This window comes from Heteronotia binoei, chromosome 2 (assembly GCF_032191835.1).
Source record: "Heteronotia binoei isolate CCM8104 ecotype False Entrance Well chromosome 2, APGP_CSIRO_Hbin_v1, whole genome shotgun sequence".
Lineage (NCBI taxonomy): Eukaryota > Metazoa > Chordata > Lepidosauria > Squamata > Gekkonidae > Heteronotia > Heteronotia binoei.
In genome coordinates this window covers 178,897,345-178,917,147 of record NC_083224.1, presented here as the reverse complement: position 1 = coordinate 178,917,147, position 19,803 = coordinate 178,897,345, and the positions used below count along the sequence as shown (strand labels likewise).

At 47.4% G+C, this 19,803-nt stretch overlaps 1 protein-coding gene across 2 annotated transcripts; it reads left to right on the top strand.

Moving 5' to 3' along the window:
* The first annotated feature begins 2,574 nt into the window (after window positions 1–2,574).
* MGST3 (microsomal glutathione S-transferase 3) lies at window positions 2,575–19,803 on the top strand. Of its 2 annotated transcripts, none has more exons than XM_060232577.1 (6): window positions 2,575–2,817; window positions 11,154–11,277; window positions 14,706–14,779; window positions 15,630–15,687; window positions 18,621–18,693; window positions 19,586–19,803. In XM_060232577.1, the coding sequence occupies exons 2-6, from the start codon at window positions 11,161–11,163 to the stop codon at window positions 19,705–19,707; spliced, it is 444 nt and encodes a 147-aa protein (XP_060088560.1). In that variant the 5' UTR covers window positions 2,575–2,817; window positions 11,154–11,160; the 3' UTR covers window positions 19,708–19,803. The 2 variants fall into 2 exon arrangements, with proteins under 2 accessions (XP_060088560.1, XP_060088561.1); XM_060232578.1 differs by having other exon boundaries at window positions 2,725–2,817; window positions 18,621–18,705; window positions 19,597–19,738.

Below are 19,803 nucleotides of genomic sequence, written 5' to 3'. Positions count from 1 at the left end.
GATCCAGGGAACTGAGCAAAGGAAGCTCTGGCTCTTTCTTTCCTTCCCCAGAGGACTCGGGGGGGGGGGGGGGCTCAGCCAATAGAAGGAAGAGAGGCTTGGTTCAGTGGCTCTATTTTGCAATTGAGAGAGCCTGGCAAAGCAAGCTATTCCTCCTCCCTTCCTCCCCAAGGGAGGAGCCTCAGCCAATGGAGAAAATAGAGGTTTTGCTTTGTAGCTCCTGTGCAATTCAGCAAGCCTTGCAGAGCCAAGCTGTGATGCAGAAGGAAGCAAGAGGGAGAAGGAAGCAGACTAGAGCCAGTTGCTCGGGAGCCTGATAGGAGCCCTCCGGGGGCCTGATTCGGCCCCTGAACTGCATGTTTGACATCCCTGCCATAGAGTCCACCCTCCAAAATATCCATTTTCTCCAGGGGAACTGATTTCTGTACTCTGGAGATGAGCTGTAATTCTGGGGATCCCCAAGTCCCACCTGAAGGCTGGAATCCCTAAAGTCCATCTTCCAAAGCAGCCATTTTCTCCTGGTGAACTGATCTCTCGCCTGGAGATCAGCTGTAACAGGGGGAGATCTCCAGCCACCACCTAGAGGTTACACAACCAGCAAGAGAATCACGGTAGAGAGTGGCAGGGGAAAAAACTGTACAGGTTCCATGATATCCAGCCTCCAAATTGATACAAACAGACACCATGTAGAAAAAAGTATACATATTCTTAAACATTCTCATACACAATACTGAAGTCAAACATACCCTGACAATAGAACACTCAATGATACAAATAACAAGGACTGAAATTCCAAATAATTCAATTACAACTTAATGTCCCAAGAACGAAGAACGGTCCTCCAAATCTTTGTGGATTCTCGGTCCAAACGTATCCTGAGGAGTCCAGAAGTGGCAATGAAGTATTCCAATGATGTATTCTTTTAACACAGCACCACAGTGAGGTGACAAGGTAGTACTTTATTACCCCTCGTTTCACTTAGAGCTTTGACTAGCTTCTAAATGTGATCCAGAGCATGGCAAGATTTCTGCTTTCATACACACCCAAGTGACTTCTTAACAGGTCTTGGGCATTTATCTTGGCAGTGGTCGTCATTTCAGTTACAGAAAGCCCTATATGGCCGAGGACCCATTTACCTGAGGGACTGTCTGTCCCCCCACGTTCCCCAGAGAGTACTAAGATCTGAATCTCAACATCTCCTAGTGATCCCCGGGCTGAAGGAGACGAGACTGTCGACCACCAGGGATCGGGCCTTCTCAGTGGCAGCCCCCTCCTGGTGGAATCAATTGCCGGGAAGAGGTTAGGGCCTTGCGGGACCTCGCTCAGTTCCACAAGGCCTGTAAGACCGTTCTCTTCCAGCAAGCCTTCAATCGACCATAGGAGAATTCTGGAACAACTGTCGTCCTGAGAATATGAGTAACATCTAATTTGTTAATACCAACTGTATATTGTTTTAACTTATATTGTTTAATGATTTTATTGATTTTATGACTGTGATCATAGTTTACTATGATTTTGATGTAAGTCGCCCTGAGCCCGCCACGGCGGGGAAGGCAGGGCATAAATCAAATTAAACATAAACATAAAGTTAAAAGCCAGCTGAAATAGTATTGTCTTGCAGGTCTTGCAGAACTGGGCAAGGATGTAGGTATTTCTTTCACATGGCTTTTTTTTTTTTTAAGTAAGTTATTTCAGTAGGAACTCTGTACACACTCAGATTCACTAGAATCTTTTAAGCTGGCACCATTAACTTTCATCTTGGGGTGGGGGCTAGATCAGTCTTGGACTACTGTCCTGGAGACCAGGGTTCAAATCCCGGCTTGTGCCATGAAAGCTCACTGGCTGGTGACCCTGGGCCAGTCGTACTCTCTCAACCCTAACCTACCTCACAGGGTTGTTGTGGGGACAAAATGGAGCAGAGGAGACCGACTAAACCGCTTTGGGTCCTCCTTGGGGTGAAAGATGGGATAGCAAATTGGTCTCTCGATGCAGAACACACAGGTAGGGTCGCCAAGACCAATTCAATAAATATCTGGGGACTTGGGGGGTGGATCCAGGAGCAAGGGTGTGACAAGCATAATTGAACTCCAAAGGGAGTTCTGGCCATCACATTTAAAGGGAGTGCTCACCTTTTAAATGCCTCCCCTCCATTGGAAATAATGAAGGACAGGGGCACCTTCTTTTGGGCCTCACAGAATTGGACCCCCTGGTCCAATCCTTTTGAAACCTGGAGGCTATTTTGAGGAGAGGCACTGGATGCTATGTTGCAAATCTGGTGCCTCTACCTCAAAAAACAGCTCCCCCAGAGCCCCAGATACCCACGGATCAATTTTCCATTATAACCTATGGAATTGGTCTCCATAGGGAATAATGCAATATCCAGTAGACATTTCCCTTCCACCCCCTTTGTGATGACCCTGAAGCGGGGGGGGGGGGGCTCCCAACCAGGGGATCCCCTGCGCCTGCCTGGGGATTGGCAACCGTACCCAGGCGAAGCTTCCGCTCATCATTCCAGGAAAGGAAGAATGCCCGACGAGGAAGTGAAATTATTTTCGCGCGCCTTGCATTTTACGCACACACACACTCCCTTTTGCACGCAAGAAGCTCCGGTTCTCTTTGCACACACACTACCACTTCTGGCGTCTCTCCGCTGAAGGCGGAGCTGCGCCGGATCCGCCCCGGCGTGGGCTGGCGGCCCTTCCCAAAGTGGGCCGAAGCTCCTCGCCTTTTCGCTGTCTTCGCTGCGGGACGGGATCGATCTCACGGGCGGCGACGGCGGCGAGTCCCAGCTTGGGGGTGACGTGTGCGGCCTGAGAGGTAAGGAAGGACGGCGCCTCTGTCGAGCTGCTGGGCTCGCCTCCCCCTTTCCCGGTGGAGAGTCGACCGAGCAGGCGGGGTCGGTTGCATTCGCATTGCAGAAGTTACCGGGCTCCTAATGTAATGTGGACTCTCCCTTGCTACCCGCTGCAGTTGCCTGGTTGCAGAAAAGCTGGCCCCGGATCTGCTAGAGCAGGGGTTGCCAAACTTGCTTAACGTAAGAGCCACATACAAAAATATGTCAGATGCTTGAGAGCCGGAAGGCAGATAGATGGGGTAAGGAGAGGTGGAAAGAAAGCAACTTTAACTTTACATGCATGTCCTTTGGCCACTGGCTGGCTTGGAGAAGTGGTTTAAAGAGAGAAATGCCTTCTCCGAGCTGGCTGATGGGGCGGTGGGGGCTTCGAGAGCCACACGATATGCGTGAAAGAGCCACATGTGGCCCCCGAGCTGCAGTTTAGCCGCCTCTGTGCTAGATTGTCTCTGAGCTTCTGCAGAGAGCCTTTTCCTAACTTTGCCCCCCCCCCCCCAAATGCACTGAGGGCTTCAAGAGGCTGGGGGTGCGGGCTAATGTTAGGCATACTTCACCCCATTCCAGAAGCGAGGCATGACTTTGGTCTTTCTCCTGCCTTTGCAGTGTTCTTATATTCGGTTCCCACCAACACACTTAAGATGTCTCCCTTTTCCCAAGCCTCGTGTGAATCACCCAGGCTGTGTCTTGCTTGTGCGTTTGTGCCAACGGCTGGCTATTGGTTGGCACAAGCTTCAGCAGCCTCGAAAGCGCGCTCCAGAAGTTGGGGTGGGCGTGAGCTGCCTGCCGCCAGCGGGCGTGTTGGGCAATGGCAGAGAAGAGCCGTGTGCGCGCCAAGGAAAGAATGCGCTTGTTTTATTGGTTCCATTGACTTAAAAGTCAGATTCTGCCTTTAAGCTTCCTTTCTGGGCAGACGGGGCATTGTGTGCTTGTATAGAAATCTGAGTGGAAGAGCCCAATCATCACGTGCGATGTTATCTCCCTGCCCTCCCCACATGGTGGCGGTGCAAAGTGCCTGACCTCTGGCAGTGATGTGGAGCAAGACAAGGGCAAGCACCCAGGTCCTTGTATATAATGATAGTGGCTTGATTCATGCTCTTATACACGAGTGGCTATGCCCCGCCCCCCCGGGGAAATTATCAAGGGCTTAAGTTTTGCTTCCAAGGGCCGAAGGTTTGAATAAAAGCCAGCTAGCAGAATTCTGGCCTGGGAGCTCTGCTCCTCAGTATTAAAGAAATGCGGAGTGGAAATGGTTTCTCAGGGCATAGTTATGTGCAGGGCTGGCTCTAGACTGCCTGGCACCCTAGGCAAGGTTAACTTATGGCACCCCCCCCTCCCACACACACACTGATAACATCACTGAGTCACATGGGGGGCCCAATTTGGCACCCCCAGAATGCCAACGCCCCAGGCCTAGGCAATTGCATCGTTTATCTAGTGACAAGGCCAGATCTGGTTATGTGTTATATTCTTGAGGGAGGGCCAGTTTGGTGTAGTGGTGAAGTGTGCGGACTCTTATCTGGGAGAACCAGGTTTGATTCCCCACTCCTCCACTTGCAGCTGCTGGAATGGCCTCAGGTCAGCCATAGCTTTCACAGGAGATGTCCTCGAAAGCGGCAGCTGCTGTAAAAGCTTTCTCAGCCCCACTGACCTCACAGGGTGTCTGTTGTGGGGCAGGAAGATAAGGGAGATTGTGACCACTCTGAGACTTTGAGATTCAGAGTATAGGGCAGGATATAAATCCAGTATCTTCTTCTTGAGCAGAGAGTTCCCTGTTGATTCTTTTGGGATCGACTTTGTTTTTTTGCCAATTAGCCATCAGAACACTGAAGTTTCCCAATGGGGCTTCCTGGATTTTTTTACTTCTGGAACACCATGCTGGGTTGGATGCTTAAGTCCCCTCTCCCTGCATAGCATGGTCCTGATACAGATTGGGCCCCTGTGTACCTGAGAATCTTAAGAATTCCCAGCACATGTTCGTTGGATGGGACCAGGGGCAGACATGCCAACTGTGTTACGTGCAGCTGAGCTCTCAGTGACAGAAAGAAAGGAACTGTATAGATGCACAGAGACTCTCGTTTTCTGTGTCGTGGTTACAGGTTTCATAGCTGCTGGCATGCACAAACAGGCTCTGGGGTGAGATAGGCAAGGAGAGACGAGGGGAGAGTTTCCTGGCAGCCTCAAATGCAGGCAAAGTGAGGCGAGCAGGTTTGGAGAGCCAATAAAATGTTTGAAAGCCACATCACAGCCAGCGGTGGTCTGCACACAGCCGTCTTTGGCTCAGTGCATGTGCATACCGGCATATATGACAAATGCTGTTGAGGGCAGGTATGCTTGCCTCTCCTCCATGTGGCCATCACACATACCCACTGCATGCATGTATTACCATTTTGCTTTAATATGCCCTTCATATGACCTTGGCTGCATGTGGACCTGATAGCATGGGAAGTCGTTGCCAGCTCTTGGAACTGGTCCTAGTTCCTAAGGTGGTACAACACAGTGGCTAAGGCAGTAAGTTTGTGATGCGGGTTCCCAGCTCAGATCTGACCTTTGCTATGACCTCTGTGGGTAGCCGCTCACTTCGCCTTGGCACTCCCCTAACCACGTGATCTATCTTATGAGGCTGTTGTAGTGATCACACTCAAATAATGTAAATGGGCGGATTCACAGAGGACAACACACACTTTTGCCAAAGCATCAACAGGAATGATGTTCCGGTTGGCTTGTAGGCCATCCGAATGTTCGTTTTTAGGAAATCTTGGTAGCCATAATGATATTTTCAGGAAGTTCACCAATGGACTCAGTGGACCTCTTCGGTATCCTGCAGATATCTAGTGGCGGCGGCATGGAGTCTCAGAACAGAGTCAACGTAGTCCTGAAGTGAGATTGTCAGCTCTTGAGATAAGGGGACACCAAGGATTCCCCATTTTGAGCATCTTTGACAGCTATGTGAAGGTTTTTGCTTCTGTGTCTCCTTGGGAATGTTCTTCAACAGGTTATGAGGTTCTTTATTCAGATTCTTTATTGTATTCCTCAGAGGGACCTGAAAATAGAGGCCTGCAGAATGTGGCATTATAGAGCTCTCTCTTAGCCTGGCTTGGGCAGCCCAGGCTAGCCCGATCTCATCAGATCTTGGAAGTTAAATAGGGTTAGTACTTGAAGGAAAGTCCAGGGTTGCTATACGGAGACAGGCAATAGCAAACTAACTCTGAATGTCTCTTACTTTGAAAACTGTCTGGGATCTCCATAGGTCAGCTGCAACTTGACAGCCAAAAGAAATCTTAAATTTCCTGTTCAAGACCACCGCATTAGCCATTTTTTCATTTGCCTTGGCAATGAAGAAGAAGAAGATGATATTGGATTTATATCCCGCCCTCCACTCCGAAGAGTCTCAGAGCGGCTCACAATCTCCTTTACCTTCCTCCCCCACAACAGACACCCTGTGAGGTGGGTGGGGCTGGAGAGGGCTCTCACAGCAGCTGCCCTTTCAAGGACAACCTCTGCCAGAGCTATGGCGGACCCAAGGCCATGCTAGCAGGTGCAAGTGGAGGAGTGGGGAATCAAACCCGGTTCTCCCAGATAAGAGTCCGCACACTTAACCATTACACCAAACTGGCTCTCCATTACACCAATGGTGTGTCAGCATGGTCTCAAAAACTGTGGGTGGCGTTAACATTCTGCAAAGCTGAGATTATGGGGCTATTGATGCTCTTTGCCCACCATTTCAGCCTGAGCATTAACAGTTGCACTCCAGTCTGGGGATCTGACCCATCTGAAGGTTTGGTGTGTTGATCCATTGGTGGTGGTGGAAAGTGCTGTCAAGCCACAGATGACTTATAGCAACCCCGTAGGGTTTTCGAGGCAAGAGACTTTCAGAGGTGGTTGGCCATTGCCTCCCTCCGTGCCTCCTTGGAGGTCTCCCATCCATTTACCAGCCAGGGCTGACCTTGCTTTGCTTCTGAGATTTGCCAGAATTGGGCTAGCCTGAGCTATCCAGGTCAGGGAGATCCATTGGTACTGGAAGTATTTCATTCATCCGGGATACAAAAATGAGTCTCCAGGTCAGAACTGTTTCATAGATCACAGAGTTGGAAGGAGCCATACAGGCCATCTAGTCCAACCCCCTGCTTAATGCAGCATCAGCCTAGAGCATCCCTGACGAGTATTCGTCCAGCCACTGCTTAAAGATTGCCAGGGAGGGGTAGCTCAGTACCTCCCTCGGTAGCTGATTCCACTGTTGAGCAACAGTGGGTAAAATCTTTCCGTTTGGTTTAGAATAGGGTGAGAAGTTACAAGCGTCAGTGAAGAATGCTTTTAAAAAAAAAATCCTCCTGCCTTGCAAGAGTTCTGAATTAGATTATAAAGTTAGTTGCTGCCCATGTGCAGAATGCATTTTTTGTTGAAGCCTGTTTTGTCCAAAACCACAGTTAAGTGCTTGCAGTTAACACTAGGGGTTGTGGGAACAGTGTCAGCTGCCTCCTGTCTATCAAAGTCAAGGAAATAAAGACTTTGCAAAGGGTGTTTTCAGGAGACCAGTCAAAGAAGCTCCGGGACTGCACAGCTTTTTCTTTTTAACTTCAAAATTATTCTTGGGTTTACAGTTCCCTGAAGGTTTTTTTTTATTATTATTTTCTTCAGTGCTATTTGCTCAAATTGTACTGGCCTGTGTTTTGTGTTCAGGAGTAGACTAAAGCCACTGAAAAAAAATGCACTCTTTGTATGCACAGGATCTAAGGTTACATTTCCAGATGCACAAGAGCTTTTCATGGAAATTTTTCATGGGGAGGGGCCATGGCTCAGTGGTAGAGCATCTGTTTGGCTGGCAAAATGTCCCAGCTTCAATCCCCAGCACCTCCAGTTTAAAGGACCAGACAGGAGGTGATGTGGAAAACCTCTGCTTGAGATCCTGGAGAGATGTTGGCAGTTTGGGTAGACAGCTGACCTTGCTAGGAAGGAAAGGAAAGGTCCCCTGTGCAAGCACCAGTCGTTTCCGACTCTGGGGTGAAGTTGCTTTCACGGCAGACTTTTTACAGGGTGGTTTGCCATTGCCTTCCCCAGTCATCTACACTTCCCCCCCCCCCCAGCAAACTGGGTACTCATTTTACCGACCTTGGAGGGATGGAAGGCTGAGTCAACCTCGAGCCAGCTACCTGAAAACCCAGCTTCCACCGACGACCGAACTCAGGTCGTGAGCAGAGCTTAGGACTGCAGTACTGCAGCTTTAACACTCTGTGCCTTGGGTCTCCTTTACTTTTACCTTGCTAGACCAATGGCCTAATTCAGTAAAAGGCAGTTTCATGTGTTCATGATACAACTGTGCATTATGGAGGTGTGCAGATCCAGGCACGAAACCCCAAATAATTAAACATTTTGACAACACCCCCCACAACTCCCAGCCCTGCTCCTAGAAGCTGACCCAATCAAACTGTGCTTGCAACTCCTGAAATGCCAGGTCCTAAACAGAAAGCAAATCCCACTCCACTGGTCTCCGGTTCTGCCCAGTTTCCCTGGGCAAGCAGTCAGTGCATCTTTGGGTTCTGCAGAGATACCAAGATCTGGAGAAAGAGGTGAAATCTTTCAGGGAGTGGCCCCACAGTACTTCAAGAAGAGAGATAACAACCATCCTGTAAACCAGGGGTGGCCATTGGCCATGCTGGCTGGGGCTGGTGGGAGTTGTAGGCACAAAACATCTGGAGAGCTTCCGTTGGCCACCCCTGCTGTAAACCACAGCACATTCACAGCACACTTTATAGTCAAATGAAAAAAGGAAATTACCAAGGAAAGTATAGGGTATAGGAGCTGGGTGGAGGCAGAGATAAACACAAGGCTCGGAAGTAGAAATAAATCACCACACCTCTGCGTTCATTTCTGTGGATCTGGTGGTTCAGAAGGCAAATCCTTCACACCAGCCAGACTCTTCTACTTGGCTCAGTTTGTGGTTGGACAGACTGGGAGTTGAGAATACCTGTGTGGAGCATATTGGTTTTTGCAAAGCTCAGTGCCCCCTCGTATTTCTGTAGAATGCTTGCTGTAGGTGGTTTGAACTCTATCTAAAAAGAACTTCCAGGTTCAAGCTTGTGTTCATGTCCTGAGAATCCAAGTCTGCGAGAGGGTTTTCAGCATTTTCATTTGCTTTACAAGGCAATCAAATAATTATCCGGTTTCCTTGGGAGTGTCTGGTTCAATCCGCTACTATACTTTGTGCAGTACGTAGATAGCGATAGATGGTTCAACCTGAACCCGTTGGGCATGATTTTCAGCTTGCTTGCACTTAGATAATAAGATGATATCTCTCTGTGTCTACACAAGGGTTTTTATTTCATGACGTTGATGAATTTCAGCTTCATGCAGCTAATCTCAGTGCCTTCTACAAGGACAAATTCTCGAGGGATAGCTGTGAAAACCAGGCATTCTGTAATAATACCCCATTGCCCATCGGTTCATTGTAGCTACAGGCTCTGCCTAAGCAGGACTTCTTTTGTAGCAGGAATTCCTTTGCATATCAGGCCACACACCCCTGAAGTAGCCAATCCTCCAAGACCTTACAGTGGGCCCTGTACGAAGAACCCTGTAAGTTCTTGGAGGATTGACTACATCAGGGGCATGTGGCCTAATATGCAAAGGAGTTCCTGCTACAAAAAAAGCCTGAAAATGTACTATATGTGAAGTGAGCTTTTGCTTAGAAAAGATAATGCTAGAATAGCTTGGTTAGGTGCCCCAAACTCTTGGGCTGTGGAGGGTTATCCTTCTGGAATTGTCTTTTCATGCAGTGGAAGTCTGTATTACCAGAATATTTCATTTGCCATACACATGCTGCTCTGGACCTTCAACCTAGTGAGTGCTATGCAAACAGGTGAAACCAGTTCGAGAGTTTCATTCACGCAGTTGTGAAATACCGTTTCTACCATTCTCAATCCACTGGGTGCAAAGCAATCATGACTCAGTTATTGCTGAGCCAATGATGGAATCCATAGAAGAGCATTCATGCTAGCTGCAGAGGCACCGGAATACAAACTTGCCAGCTTTAGTAGAATCCTCTGGAAACATTTCAGCTCCTTGACATTCTGAAAAGACAACATGTTATGTTCATTACTAGGTGAATTGAAATGAAAAGGGGGGAGTCAGGGAGGACTCAAATGTGAAGCTCTCTTTTGGATTTCTTGCTCTGGCTCCTTCTTAGAAAATTGTCTAGGAAGGTTTTTGGGTCTCCACTGCAAAAACTGCTGTTTTGTTCTCTTGTGGTAATGAAGGTTTTGACCTGGGTGGCCCAGTTTCATCAGGTCTTGGAAGCTAAGGAGGGTCAGTCCTGGTTAATATTTGGATGCAGGAACAACAGGCATGTCTACGGTCACTATGCAAAGCCAGTCAGTGGCAAAACACCTCTGTTTGTCTTGTGTCTTGAGAACACCATGGGGTCACAACTTTATGGCACTTTCCACCACCCGTAAAAGAACTGAGGACATGGCCTTTAGAGTTGCCAAAACCACAGAGACTAACATCCACTGTTGTTTTGCTCATGATACAACTTGGGCGTTTTCGCACTCACCTTCAGCCGGCGCGACCCCCCTCTTCACCGCGCAGGATCTGCGCGGATTTCGCACTAAATGCCGCGGAGCAGCCGGAAGAGCCGGAAACTCCTGTCGCAAAAGCCGCGCAAACGGAAACTGCTTTTTGGCGGTTTACGTTTGAGCGGCTTTTGCGCCGGGAGTTTCCGGCTCTTCCGGCTGCTCCGCGGCATTTAGTGCGAAATCCGCGCAGATCCTGCGCGGTGAAGAGGGGGGTCGCGCCGGCTGAAGGTGAGTGCGAAAATGCCCCTTGTGCTTTGCATCCACAAGGCTCTACTTAGTCCCTGCCATTTTCAGTTAAAGGATTTAAGAAAGCAGGTGTTAGAGATGATTGTTCTCTACCTGAAATCCCGGTGGTCAATTGTCAGAATAGACAATGGTGAACTAAGTGGATCCATGGTCTCCCAGTCTTTTTTTTACACTAGAGCAGGGGTAGCCAAACTTGCTTAATGTAAGAGCCACATAGAATAGACGTCAGATGTTTGAGAGCTGCAAAACAGGAAGGAAGGAAAATAGATGGTAGGAGGGAGGGAGAGGTGAAAAGAAAGCAATTTGAAATGCATTATCCAAGTCAGCTGATGAGGTGGTGGGGGCTTCAAGAGCCACACAATATGCAGGCTTCAAGAGCCACTCCTGCACTAGAGTATAAAGTAGTATCCTGTGACCTCTGTTTGTCTCTTGAATGATGCCCATGCATTTGGGGAACCTAGGACTGACAGATTGGTTTTATTTCTTCCCAGTGCCAAGATGGTGGTTCTTTCCAAGGAATACGGCTATGTGGTCCTGACCGGTGCTGCCAGTTTTATTTTGGTAACGCACCTCGCAATAAATGTTGGGAAAGCACGCAAGAAGTATAATGTGCAGGTAAGCTGTGGAGAAGGGCAGTATCACGGCCCCTAAATCTAGGTCCGTTGTGGAAGCTGCTGTAGTCTGTAATGTTTCGTCTTTGTCCCAATCTATTCCTGAAACTGAACGTGGGGGCAGGATTCTGAGATAGTAAAATGGATGGTACCGTTGTAGGGTGACGGATCACGTTTATGAATGTCCTTCTCTGTGACTCCCTGTAGAAAACTAGCGTAATAAGGAGCAGGTGGAATGGGAACCTTTCTCCCTAATGTGTTGGTATGTGTGTGTGTTACTAGTAGGAAGGTTTTTATGCGTGTGAGCACTGAAAAGGTATACCCACTGGCATGTGGAAATGCTATACCATTCCACTACATTCTGCGACCAGTACAGACCTTAATGCAAAGTTGTCCAATGATTGCTGCTTGAGGTCAGGCTTTTTGGTGGCGCTAGAACCACCTCACCTGGGGCCTTCCTACACTACTTCCCCCCGACACACATACGAGAAGAATTAAAGAGATCCAATGTCCTTCTGGGAAGAGAGAATCTGACACAAATCAGCTCTAATAAATCAAAACCTTAATCTTTGTCTCCCCTTGCCCCGGAACCTTGCTTTGAGCTCTTATGGTTGCAGAAAAAGTATGTTGGCAATTCAGCTTTAGTCATTTAGAAATGAGATAGTAGGGTGGGTGGGATGCTAAACCAGTGCGATGTAGTGGTTAGTGTCATGCCGCAGTCTGGTCGATGGGTTCAGATCCCCGCTTTGCCATGGTGGGTGCCCTTGGGCCAATTGCTCTCCTCTGGTTTAAGAAGAGACTAGATTTATACCCCACCCTTCACTCAGAGTCTCAGAGCAGCTTGCAGTTGCCTTCCCTTCCTCTCCGTACAACAGACACCCTGTGTGGTAAGTGGCTCTGAGAGAACCGCGTTTGAGAGAACAGCCCTGAGAGACCTGTGGCTTGGCCAAGATCACCCAGCAGCTGCATTTGGAGGAGGAGTGGGGAATCAAACTTGGTTCTCCCAGATTAGCATCCATACTTTTAACCACTACAGCTGACTGGCTCACAGAGAACAATATTGTAAGCTGTTTTCCCCCCCACCTCTGAATACCATCTGCTAAAGCAGGGGTCCCCAACCCCCAGGCCACGGACCAGTAGTGGTCCATGACCTGTTTCCAAGTGGGCCGCGCAGCCGCCCGCCCGCCCACCCCCTCATGCAGCCTCGCCATCCCTCATTTATACCACTTTAAGGCTGGGGAAGGTGCGATGAAGCGCTTTCCAAGCCGACCTCCCCCGCCCCCTGCTGATCAGCTGATCCAATCAGCGGGGAAAACCGCAGCAGCAGTGGCGAGTGACCGCTGAAACAGCTGCGCTGCCGTGGTTTTCCTGACCGATTGGATCAGCTGATTGGCGGGGGGAGGTCGGTCTGGAAGGCGCTTCACCTTCCCTGGCCTTAAAGTGGTAAAAACAGGGGGCGGTGAGGCAGGGGCGGGTGGCAAGGCTGCGGGGAGTGGGGCAGAGGAGGGAGGAGGAAATGGGGGAAGAAGGAGGCACTGTGGGGTGGTTTCGGCTGCCGTTGGGAGTCCTTGGGGCTACAGCTGGGCAGAGGGCCAAAGGGTGTGTATGCGACTTTCATCCCTGTGAGTCAGACGCCTGCTTAACAGGTTTAAATAGAACCAGCAGGGTAGAGCTCACAAACTCTGGACCAGGCTGAGGAAAGCGTGGGGTGCCTCAGCTATAAGGCTGGCCAGTGCTGGCTTCCTTTAACTTCTCCTCACAAAGCTTTCCCCGCCGCTCAGTTGTTTTTCATGAAGATCAGAAAGTAGGGATTTAAATGGCTTGGAACAGTTTAAACCCTTGCTTTGTGCTCTTCACAAACCACCACAAAATGCCTCAAATTAATAGAAGTTCATGGAGGCTCTTTAGTTCACAAACATTGCTTCGCAAACCACGAACCTCCCAAAATTCATGACGAATTTTAGTTTGTGCCCCAGTTCATACCCATCCCTATTCAGCACAGCTTGTGGCTTGATCTTCATTTGGGAAGGGCTGTGACTCAGTGGTGGAGCACTTGCTTTGCATGGTCTATCCCTGCAGGTCCCAGGTTCGATCCCTGACATTCCCCAGTTTAAAAAAAGAATCTAGCAGTTGATGCAAAAGATCTCCATCTGAGATCCAGGAGGGCTAGTCAAAGACGGCAGTACTGGCTTTGATAGACCAGTGGTCTGAATTGGTATAAAGCAGCATTTTTGTATTCATGTGAATGTATATCCAGCTTAAATGTCATGGTCTCTGAAGCAGCTACACTTGTGTGTGTGTGTGTTTTAAAATAAATGTATTAAGTCTTTTAAAAGTACATAAAAATAAAAAGGTTGAATGTGGAAAAAGCAAATAGCATTGGCACAAGTAAAGTATTATAAAAATAGAAAAGAGAGAAGTTAGACAGAGAAAGGAATAAAAAGAGATGAGTAAGAAACACAAAATTAGAATATATAAAACTCTAGCATGATCGGATTGCTTGGACGTTGTGTTCTGTCAGGAAAGTACTATGTGGAAGCCATTTTGTAGCAAAATGGGAAACAGTAGGAGTTGTGTCTTGTTGCGTCATGCAACTGCATTTCAGGCTTTGCTCATTTGGAGGAAACATAGCATGAATTTCCCCCCTCAGTCCAGGAATAAATGTAACCATTGTTTGGAAACTATAACCCATAACTGTGATGTATAATTGTTTCCTTCAAGTATATGTTGTTATAGGTTTTTGTCTGGGGGGGAGGGTGAATTTAAAGGCTTAAGATTTTGTGAATATTTGACTGCACTTGTTGTATATCATTTTTAAAGGTTTAATTTAAAAAAGAGAATGCAAAAAAAGTATGTTCCTGCAGTCTGTATACCAGGGAGAGAGCCAGTAGTCACCGTGTTCAGATGAGGAATAAAGTGGTCTTTACCAATGTTCCCTCTAAGCTGCAGAGTCTTGTGAGCAAAAATTCTACTTTGTGAGCTGTTGGTGTTAAAGTTGTGAGCTACTGCATAAATTAGTTTGCTCTGGGGTCATCCTCTCTGAGATAAGACACAAATGTGAGAGCTGGCGGCTAAAAATCTGTGAGCTAGTTAACACTAACTCAGCTTAGAGGGAACACTGGTCTCTACTAATGAGATGTGAAGCATTCTTTAGTCTCTATTTTCACCTAATATGGCCATCTGCTAGTGGAAAGTGCCATCAATTTGCAGCTCATTTATCCCAATAGGGTTTTTGAAGCAAGAGACGTCCAGAGGTGTTTTGCTATTGCCTGCCTCTGCATAGTGACCCTGGAATTCCTTGGCATTCTCCCATCCAAACACTAGCCGGGGCCAACCCTGCTTAGCTTCTGACATCTTACGAGATCAGCCTAGCCTGGGCTATCCAAATCAGGGCATGGCCATCTACTAATGATGATTTCTCTCCCTCAACAGTACCCAACAATGTACAGCACGGACCCTGAAAATGGGCACATGTTCAACTGTATCCAGAGGGCACATCAAAACACGTGAGTGATCGTTGCTGTAATTAAGTAGTAATTATTCAGAGTTGGTGCACTGTCCATGAGAAAGGAACTGGGAATCAGTGACAAACAGTTGTCAACCCGCCATGACAGTAAATACTTTCTCTCCTGGGTACAAAATTCAGTAACTGAGTAACATTCAGTGATGGACAAACTCCCCATGTGTACATTTTTTGTAACAGGAACTTCACTTGCAGCTGCTGGAATGGCCTTGGGTAAGCCATAGCTCTCATAACAGTTGTCCTTGAAAGGGCAGCTGCTGTGAGAGCCCTCTCAGCCCCACCTACCTCACAGGGTGTCTGTTGTTGGGGAGGCGGGGAAAGTAAAAGGAGATTGTGACTGCTCTGAGATTCAGAGTATAGGGCGGGATATAAATCCAATATCTTCTTCTTTGCATATTAGGCCACACACCCAAGAGCTTACAGGGCTTTTAGTACAGGGCCTACTGTAAGCTTCAAGAGGATTGGCTACATCAGGAGTGTGTGATGTAATATACAAAGGAGTTCCAGCTACAAAAAAGCCCTGTACATTTGATATATTTGGCCCTAATTTATAGGGAGAAATGCTATAAAGAATTCCTGTGAAAGCAATACCTTGTGAAGTACGTACTAGTTAAGAGAAGTGTTGTTACTCCCTCACCATGCCTAGAAGCTTATCCGGAGGACTTTAATGAGGCGATGTGTCCCTGCCTTTGCTAACACACAAGTTTTTTCAAGTTCAGAGACAATCAGAAGCTCTACTCCCACTTCCTTGGATAATTTTGTGGTGCAGAATAGTGGTGGCAGTGATTCTTGTTTTACAGGTCTTTGCAAATATTTGTTATCTGTATTTTCAGGTTGGAAACGTATCCCTCTCTCCTGTTCTTTCTTGCCACAGGTGGCGCCTACTATCCAGTAAGTAAAAAGCTGTGAACTAGCTTCAGTGCAGCTTTTTCAACAGGGGGCCATATCTTTTCTTGGTTCAATACGTCTTGCTATACGCAAAACCAGTATGTGGCTGCAGAACCCTGGGCAGCTGGTTCCCCATACCGTCCCATTTTTTCTTAATCAGCCTTTCATAGCATTTCCCCATATCCTGGGATTCCACATGTTTGTAGAATCTGGTGTCCAACATGGAATATGGCAGAAGTCCCCCAACCTTGTTGAACCTGTGGATGCTTCTGGAACTTGTTATGAATAGGGAATAGCCAGCATCAAAAATGGCTGCCATTGTGGGTGGAAACACAGACTCTGATAAAATGGCTGCCATGGTGACCAGGATCCATCACAAAGCATTGGGAGGTTCCAATCTAAATGTCCTCCTAAGATGGTGGCAGCTGGTTCCAATGGGTTTTCCAGCAGACACAAAGTTGATGCCTGCTGGAGGATTGGTTCTTTTGCTTTAGGGAAGAAGGAAGTGGGCATTAGGAACCACAGTGGGCACACTGGCCAGTACCACAATGAGGAATCACTGGAATATGTCACTATGTTAATTCCAATGTTATCACGCTGCAAAACCCTGTTTCTTAAAGCATGTCCTGAAATCTAGTAGTTCACATGAATGTCTGTCTGCATAACTCAGTTTTGTACAATTCTCTGAAAAACTAATAATTCAGGGGCCTTCCACACATGCTCAGAAAGGCCGTTCCACTACATAAGACCATTCCAGAGAGAAATCTGGAATTGACAGATGCTGTTCTGTGCAAGATGGCTGCTACAATAAACCTTAGATCCAAGTGGGCAGTCGTGTTGGTCTGAAGCAGTTGAACAAAGCAGGAGTTAAGGGGCACCTTTAGGACCAACCAAGTTTTATTCAGAACGTAAGCTTTCGTGTGCTCTCTAAGCACACTTCATCAGACGAGGGGATCAGGTATTGTGGGCTGAAATACATGCAGTTTTTTGATTAAGAGGGCAAACTGGCTGTGATCACATGGTGAAACAGTGTGGCTTGGCCATTTGGTCTGGATAGCCATAAAAGGTAATAAAGTTTCCTGCCAGTTGGTGTTTCTGCAAATCTAGGTAGATCACAAAAGGACATGTAGTTCCTAGTTGTAAAACCTTGACTGCAGAGTGGAGATATCACAGGGGAGCATAACATGGGAATTGAATTGTATTGGTCCTATTATTTTAGAGCTGGTCTGCTTGCATTTGTTTGGATCACAGTCCTCTTTGAGGAATGGATCCTGGATAAGAGACACCGATGGAATACATTTCGGCATGCATAACCACTTTTCTCATCTTGGGCTCTACCTATATCTGTGGGGAAATGCTGACGTTTTCCATGGCATCCCATAACCTATCCAGAGTAACCTTCCCGGGTTGAGGGTATTGGCTTGGGTGGATAAGTGGCTGGACTTTGTGTTGCAAATACCCATCACTCAGGTTATGCTGATTTGGGGCCATTATGACTCCCAAGTTTAGAACATAAGAACATAAGTGAAGCCATGTTGGATCAGGCCAATGGCCCATCCAGTCCAACACTCTGTGTCACACAGTGTGATCAACCCATATCCATTTCCTTTGGCATTCTAATCTTTCCAGATGTTATGTTTGGGAGGGGGTATCCAACTGAGCACACCAGTAGTTTCACTCTATCTACATTCCTTTTGATAGTGCAGATGTTAGTCTGAGATATAGGCACCATGCATGTTTTCGGATGTAGTGGGTCCTGGGGCAGGTATAGAATGTAATGAGGAAGATTGTAGATAATGCACACTTCCGATATGTGTAGCTGGTAGGCTCTGAATGCATGTAACTGAAAAGTCTGAAAAGGCCTCGTGATGCTGAGCAAGCCTTTTCTCAGAAACATAGGCTGTGTTTACACTGCACTAAATAATGCGTTTTGCAACTGGATTTTTACTGTGGAAGAATAGCAAAAATCCAGTTGCAAAACTCGTTGCTTAGCATAGTGTGAATGCACCCCACAGAATTGGAAGGTGACCTCCAAGGTCATCTAGTCCAAACCCCTGCACAATGCAGGAAATTCACAAATACCCCACACCCACCCACACCAAGTGACTTCTGCTCCATGCTGAGAAGATGGCAAAAACAAAACAAAACCCTCCAGGATCCCTGTCCAAACTGGCCTGGCGAAAAATTTCTGACTGACCCCAAAGTGTCAATCAGCATTTCCCTGGACATGTAAGAAAGGGCCACAAGAACTAAGCACAGATGCAACCCCTCCTGCCCTCCTCGTGATCTGCCTAAGTTCACAGAAGTAGCATTGCTGTCAGATGGCCATCTAGCCTCTGTTTCAAAACCTCCCAAGGAAGCCCATTCCACTGAGGAACCACTCTGTCAGGAAGTTCTTCCTAATGTTTAGCAGGGAACTGTTTTGATTTAATTTCAACCCGTTGGTTCTGGTCCAACCTTTTGGGGCAACAGAAAACAATTCTGCACTCTCTGCTATATAACAGCCCCTCAAGGACTTGAAGATGATGATCATGTCTCAATCGTCTCCTGTCCAGGCTAAGCAACCTTCAACCTTTCCACATAGGACTTGGTCTCCAGACCCCCTGCCATCTTCATTGCTCTCTTCGGGACACATTCCAGCTAGTCTGTATTCTTCTTAAATTATGGTGCCCCAAATCAAACACAATACTCTAGGTGAAGTCTAACCAGAACTGAGTAAAGTGTCTCCCTCCAATGCAACATTTCAAACCCTCCTGTAATATTGGGTATGTACTTCAGTGAGACTTGATTACCAGGCCACAGGTCATCTCTGTGGACAACCTCGGGGTTAGCATCTGGAGAATTAGAACTGAGTAGTTCCTCGTCTGTTCACCCAACCATTTGCCAACACCGTTTCTCCCAGGGAGCACTCACTATTCCTGTTTTCCTCTCCCCAGCGTGTCGCTGCAGGGCTCGGTGCAGTGTGGATAATTGGAAGACTGCTCTATGCCTATGGCTATTACTCAGGAGGTGAGTCTTTCAGTGGGAACGGCAGTCAGCTGCTGCTTCCAGGCAACTATTTCCCTCGGTTCCAACTTGTTTTTGAACTCTACTTCCTGGTCCTTTTCTCTTCTGCATTACATGCAAGGGCTACGCAGCACAGCAACCAAATGGAGACGTGTGGGTCGTCCCTCTTTGTTCTCCATTCTAAAATGAACCTTTCTAGATTTTTTAAAAAAATGGCAAAAAAGGAAAATCTAAGGGGGTTTTATCTGGCTTCTTTTCGAAGAGCCCTTGCCAGTACCTCCTAAAGATGTGACTGGAGAATAAGATGGGAGGGGCAACAGCTCAGCGCTACAGCACCTGCTCTGCAATCAGGAGGTCCTCTGTTCAGTCTCAGGCATCTTCACCTACAGTGATCAATTTGTAGGTGACAGGACAGACCTCTGCTTTGAGCCTCTGCCAGCCAAAGTAGACAATATTGACCAGGGGTGGCCAAACTGCAGCTCAGAAGCCACATGTGGCTCATTCAAACATATTGTGTGTCAGCCAGCTTGGAGAAGGCATTTGTCTCTTTACATCACTTAACCAAACCAGCCAGAGGCTTGGAGAATGCATTTAAAAGTTGCTTTCCTTCCACCTCTCCCTCCTTCCTCCCTCCCCCATCTGTTTGCTTTCCTTCCTTCCTGTCTTGTGGCTCTCAAAATTCTGATGTTTATTCTGTGTGGCTGTTAATGTTAAGCAAGTTTGGCCACCCCGATACTGACCTTGTAAGACCCAAGGGTCTGACTCAGCAGGTAGCTTCCTGCGTAAAGAAGAAGAAAATACTGTTGTTTTGATTTTTTAAAGTTGTTTTTATACATTGGTGTAAACCTTACAAACAAATCAAATGTGAACCCTCCCATTTTTCTTCTTCTTGCAGAACCCAAAAAGCGGAACCGAGGAGCCATTGGCTCCTTTGCCCTCCTGGGCTTGGCAGGGACTTCTCTGTATTCGGCTCTCCAACACCTTGAGTGGGTCAACCTCTCCTCTACAGATCTCTAAAAAGTTTCTTGGGCTTGAAGTCCTTCAAAAATGCAATTCTCTTCTGAAGTGACTGACTTTTGTAAAAATAAAATTATATATATATAAAACCCAAAA

Bases quoted from the DNA above. Each gene is read 5' to 3' on its own strand.
- MGST3 (XM_060232577.1), top strand. From the start codon at position 11,161: ATGGTGGTTCTTTCCAAGGAATACGGCTATGTGGTCCTGACCGGTGCT. The intron at 11,278-14,705 runs GTAAGCTGTGGA...CTCCCTCAACAG, and splicing joins GCAAGAAGTATAATGTGCAG to TACCCAACAATGTACAGCAC. The intron at 14,780-15,629 runs GTGAGTGATCGT...CTGTATTTTCAG, and splicing joins CAGAGGGCACATCAAAACAC to GTTGGAAACGTATCCCTCTC.